Source organism: Stegastes partitus, unplaced genomic scaffold (assembly GCF_000690725.1).
Source record: "Stegastes partitus isolate 25-593 unplaced genomic scaffold, Stegastes_partitus-1.0.2 Scaffold9, whole genome shotgun sequence".
NCBI classification, from domain to species: Eukaryota; Metazoa; Chordata; class Actinopteri; family Pomacentridae; genus Stegastes; species Stegastes partitus.
This window is the reverse complement of record NW_007577740.1, coordinates 1,644,674-1,650,761: the sequence shown is the minus strand read 5'-3', so window position 1 is coordinate 1,650,761 and position 6,088 is coordinate 1,644,674. Positions and strand designations below refer to the sequence as shown.

The 6,088-nt window shown below is 39.0% G+C and overlaps 1 protein-coding gene across 1 annotated transcript; it reads right to left on the bottom strand.

Moving 5' to 3' along the window:
* Window positions 1-346: 346 nt before the first annotated feature.
* Window positions 347-4,404, bottom strand: emc7b (ER membrane protein complex subunit 7b). Its single transcript, XM_008284841.1, has 5 exons — window positions 4,055-4,404; window positions 2,488-2,607; window positions 2,233-2,371; window positions 1,606-1,686; window positions 347-1,249 (listed from the first exon to the last, which is right to left on the bottom strand). The coding sequence occupies exons 1-5, from the start codon at window positions 4,285-4,287 to the stop codon at window positions 1,100-1,102; spliced, it is 723 nt and encodes a 240-aa protein (XP_008283063.1). The 5' UTR covers window positions 4,288-4,404; the 3' UTR covers window positions 347-1,099.
* Between the last annotated feature and the right edge of the window lie 1,684 nt (window positions 4,405-6,088).

Sequence of the window (6,088 nt, the reverse complement as noted above, 5' to 3'; positions counted from 1 at the left end):
TAGGAATATAATGCAATCTAAGGGACTGGCTCTTGACAGCTCTTCAATTGTGGTTTTGCATTTTTACATCAATTATATATATATATATATATATGTATAGCACAATCATATCAGCTACAGAGCCTACATGCAAACAGATTCAGCTCCATAATAATAGAACAAACACAAAATGCTGATGACGAACATTTCAGACTTTTGAAAGCTACGAAGAAAGATGCAAGACCTTGAGCTGAGCTTATTGTTCATCAAACTCTATTATTTGTCATTCATCATTATTTCAATTTAAATGCCATCCTTTGAATCAGCTGCTAGGAGTGATGAAAGGAGAATAGTTATCACAAACACATTTTATAATGACTTTAATATGGACTCTACGGCCCGCTTTATTAAAAGTAAAGCCAGTTACACTATGTAGAGACTGTGAAAGCAGCCACACATCTCTTTCACTCTTTGAACTTCCAGTGGTTATCAAACGAATGTGTACACCTCAGGCACATCATTTACAGTTATGTGAATTCTAGCCAGACAGTTCCCCACAGTAAGTCAAAAAATGAGAAGGTCATGTGTTCACTCTCAAAAAAGATGGATTGAAATAAAAACACAGTTGTCATATACCATTGCAATTTATTTATCTAGGCTTTTAAATAAGAATTTATCAATCTTAAAATTCAATTTATCTTCATTCACAGTCGTATTACCGAAACCGAAAAAAATACAAACGAAACCAAGAAAATCTCTGAATATGCATATATGCTCTCTTTCAGGTAGTGGAATTAGCAGCGGTAGATAAATGCACAATGGAGGGTTAGCACAGAAAAGATTGATGAGTAGTACAGTCACATGTACAAAGTATAGAGCAAATGAAGAACAGCTTTTGCAGAATTTTCTATCAGTGCAGTATGAAAAAAAAAAAAAAGAAGGAAAGAAACGTATTTTTGCTCAGTTTCCAATATCTTTTTAGAAATCAAGATGTGCTCAAAACATCTATTAATAAAGAAATCTGTACAATAAACCCAGAAGAAAAAAAAAAAAAAAGACATTTAAAAATCTTGCTTCCATGGCAGCTTCTGTAGGCGGATTTTGGGAGACGTGTGCGGTACTACCTCCTCTTGGCAGCCGGCCTGGTGCCCTTGCTGCTGCTGCCTGCCTTGCTGGAGCCCTTGGAGCCGGAGAAGAGCTTGGTCATGAGCTCAGAGACATCTGGAAGCTCAGGGTTGGGATTCAGCATGTTCATCGACTGCTCCATTTCCTGAAAAGACAGCAGTGAATTTTTAAAAAACAGCTATAGAAGGAGATATGACGGCTGAGGACAGACTCTGAATGTCCTCTCTGATTTGAAAAGTGAGACTGCAGTGACATGTGTTAAAGTTATGATGAATTCACACTTCAAGATGAGGCAAAGATGGGGTGTCATGACTGGAGAAGAAAAAATGATTTTGCTACGAATATCACACAACCAGTTGTTTCAGAAACTTATGCTAAACAAAGCCACACAAACAAATCTATACTAAAGGTAGCAAAATGTATTGGATTCAATTCAAACACTACATCAAAGAATTAACTCTGTCCAATATTTTTGAAATAACACTTGAAGGTATTAATTACCTTTCTCATCTCTGGGTCATTGGTGTTGACCACCTTGGGCAGCAGAACAATGATCAGCAGGGGCAGAACCATCATCATAACCTACAGAAGAGCAAGAATGGAATTAATTAACCTTTGACTAGTTCAGATTGCATGACAACTGTTTGACAAGTGAGAGATAATTAAGAATAAACACTTCAACTAAGCATAATAAAGTCTTATTTTAATCATTTTGTTTTTGAAAAAAGTATTAGCATTGTACTATTTTTCTTTATCAATGTGAAATAAAGTGCATATCATAGTACAAGTGTGTCTGACTGGTAAACGACTTTAGCTAAATCCCCAAGGAATGGAATTAAGAGCTTCTGCAGAAGAAAGGTTTAATGTTATTATTACATGGCAGAGAAGCACTAAAACTATCAGATTGTCAAAAACCTATTCATAAAATCAAAATGGGGTTATGTCATCAGGCTCCAGGGGTAATGATCCATTTTAAAAAGACATGATTGTATTTCTGAGCAATGATGACTCCATTAACTCTCCGTCTACATCTCTCTAACCTAATACATTTTTGTAGAATACATAACTTTCTAACCCACTGAGGATGCAGTTCATACATTATTCACACATTTCTCTAAGGTTTCCTACCATTGGGTTCATAAGGAAGTCTGTCCAGCCCCAGGTTTCTCTCTTCATGAAGTAGCTGTGAGGGCCGCTAGCCCTAACTTGGAGAGGGTATGGTTGGCGAATTACCTCTGACGTCTTGATGTAGTTCACAAGACGCGCCCTGTGAAATGACACATTGTTTCAGACGGTTAAGTCGCCTCCAAAACCGACTACAAAGCCTACACTCATGACACACAAATGCTTTTTGTTTGGTTCCCCACTGCAGGCAGACCTTACCTCATTTTACCCTTGGATGTGATATCAACACGCACTGGTTCGAATCTATAGGTGGGTGTAACAACCTCCACAACGTAAGATCCTGAAGGGACATCATTCACAGCAAAACTCCCATCAGTTCTGCAACAAAAGATGTGACATTTTTGTCAAGGCTGCACGTATTTACAACTTATGACATACACCTACAGGAGCTTCACCCCATCCTGTCTAACACATGTTTAACTCAGTGGACATTTTGAGCCTATCATGCAGATCGCTGTGTTGCTGTTGACCTTCTTTGTAATGAAGAAATGAGGCTAAACCATCAGCAGCATTGCAATCAAATTAAACTGGGTTAAGGAAAGCAGAAATAATTAACTAGTAACTGAGTGTGTTTTTTTTTTTAGGTCAATGGTTAACGCACTGGTTTAGAAATGGGACAAAAATGTGTTTTTTGAGTATCTAACAACCTGTTTATCAACTTTCAACATGAAACACCATCGCAGCAGACATACACATGAACGCAAATGGAAAATGGAACAAACAATCCAAAACCCCCAAAGATATGCGGGTCGCTATGTTTTATGACTGAAACTCAACAAATTCTGCAGTTGGAGGCGGAACCTGAGAACCAGCAACATACAACTGTAGCAAATGCTTAGCTATCAAGATAGATGCCTGTTATTTTACTGCTGATCAACCCATCATTCCAGTTCAAGAAACAATAACCATGTAAGGAAAAATTGGTGTGCCAAAAAAAAAACTAAACTGTTAAAGCTGCATCACCTTATTTATATGCAGCTATTATTGCTTTTATCTGGATCACACAGTCACAACGTGCAAATACACATGACTTTTCTTGCAGGCTATAATGTAATCACACATAACGTTTACATTATGGGTGATACTACATATAGTATAGTTTCTGACCTTTAGGCTGTATGCATCCTATGTGCTACAATCTTCAAAATATGACCTGCATTGATATCATGTAAGTCACAATGTAGAGGCAGCAGTCATTTTTTAGCTGGTGGAAAACTGCGGTGAGGGACTTAAACTTGAAGTTGAATCTCAGATGTATATATAGAATCCACACCGCAAATCATGTTACTTACAGTCTAGTTTCCTAATATAAACGAGGCTACTACCGTGCAGTGCGCTACCTAACAGTCACACTTACATTTATCTCAGTAAAAGGTATACAATGTGTCATAACTAAGCAAACACAGAGGAAATGTTTATCCCGTTAAATGGTAAATAAGTGATTTAGTAGGGCTTCAATACCAGGCTCTAGGTCTCCTGTGGCCGCGGTTTGTTATGGTTACAGCTGTTTCAAGACCAAAGAGGCCTGCTGAGTTTAAAATGAAATTAACAAGCAAGTGTAGGGACAAGTTGGCAAGAGTTACGTCCAGAATTGTTGAGCTGTAAATTAGCTACGACAGTTCGGAGCTGCCATCTGCCTGTTCCAGCTGCCGGGCGCTCATTGGCAGCACAACTTCAGGCTTTAGCTATCAGCTAACAATGCTAATGCTACCTAGCTAGTGTGTTAGCTAGCTAGCTAGCGGCTAGAGTTGTGGCCGTTTCTTACCTCAGAAATCCCACATATTCTTCACCCTCTACCAGGACTCTTGCTGTGGATACCCAATCTTGTGTCTTAACCCCCGGAACTATCGCTCTTCCCTCGATTTTGAAGCGATCTCCGTTCGGCTGTGTCGATACACCTGCGCCAGGCCCCGTTTCCATGTCAGTGAAACACCACGACACGACGAGCGCAGCCTGAAGGAAAATCACCAGCAGCGGTATTCTGTCCCTGTGCAACATACTGTCTGTCGTTATTGAACTAAAATGACTGCTGACTGTTTGGAGATCAACATGAATTCAAGAGCGGCTCGGGAGGAGGAAGACTCGGTGCATCAGCTGTCTCTGCGGAAAATGACGTCACCTTTTCAAAAACTTTATTGTACAACGTGACAATGACACTCCGCCAATGTCACTGTTTTTTTTGTACATTATCATCATAATTTAAAGCTTCAGTTGAATACGGTATGTTTTTTCTTAATTTGCAAAATAACTAAATTGCAAATGATATACTTCAATTAGAAATATCCACGAATGATTTAGCATTGTATGACTTTACAGTAATTACATGTGTTTTGCAACAAAAGTAAGTACACTTCTCAGTACAGAGAGTTTAAAATCTTACATTTTTGAATATTTGTTTGTCCACCTTATTTTTTAATGACCAAATTCTGTTGGCATTCTTGTCCAGGTCATAATTTTCACTTTGTGAACACTTTCCTTTAAAAATATTGAGCTTTGGATTGTTACCATGCTGGATATTCCTCCCTTCTGTCAGGCCTCTGCAGTGTGGAAGTCATCGTGCTAGCCAGTATTTTTGATATACTCCCAGACATTCATGTTGCTATCTATAAATATCACTCATGCAGCCCCACATCTTTACCATCCATCCTCTGTGCTTCACTGTCAGGACTACGGATTCACTGTGGTGGTCCCGTCCAGGTTCAAGTCAAATATGCTTGTTTCAGCTCGCAAATGTGTGCCTGAAAGCAAGCAAGAGATGTTTAGTTGTTGTTATGAAGTCCCTCACACAGTCTAAGCAGTCAGAAAAACTTAGATTTTCATTGTTTACCCGTGTGCCAAGTCTGAAGCACTCACCTGTTTTTAAGAATATCGTGCCAGTAGTAGATTGTCCACAGGATCAGTAATGCAGCAGCAGTTTTATATTAAATATATATGTATTGTTTAATTTGTTGTACAGATTGGATTATATATATATTATTTTACTGTTATTTTATTATTACTTTTAATTAATAGAATTCCACAAAATCTAGCCTGCATTTGGTTTTGGTGTGGAACCTTTCACTTTGGGGTCTCAGCACCACACGTTCGTTTTTGGTTACCCACCGTACCCCTATAAATGTGTTTTTCCCGCCTTTCCTCTCCCCTTTTCTACATGTATCCGATGGGAGAGGTAAGCGAGACTGTGCTGCTGCTGTCTGTGTGTCAACTTATGTACATAATTTCATTTAGAAGTTTACTTTCCCAGTTCTAATATGTTGTTCTGTCATTAAATTTCTGTAGCAGCACGAGTTGAGACTGACAGAGGATTTTGTGATTGTTTTATCGTCTGTCAAGGTATGTACTGTACTTACTGTATGTATGAATGTTGAATGTTTTCTGCCTTACGCGGCCGCCCTTTTGTACACGTATCCAATGGGAGAGCAGTACGAGTTGAGACTGACAAGAGGATTTTGTGATTGTTTTATTGTCTGTCAAGTGTGTCAATAAACTCCAAAAAGAACGGTGTTCGGCTCAATTCAACACAACGCAGTGCAGACACCACCGGTTACACGTCATATTAAAAGGGTGACCACTGCAGCTCTGATCAGTGGTGCCGTGGCTTGTTCTATGCCTCCTGACTACTACTGCAACCGTTTCCAGATATCTACTTGGTCATTGATCTTCCTGAATCCCTTCCTGAATCAGTTCCCATCTTTGTGAACTTTGACAAGTGAGTCAGTGATAACAGGTGTATTCACTTTTGCTGAATGTAGTTTCTGCTTTGGGGCCTGTGTTTTTCATGTAGTCTCATTAAAGTATT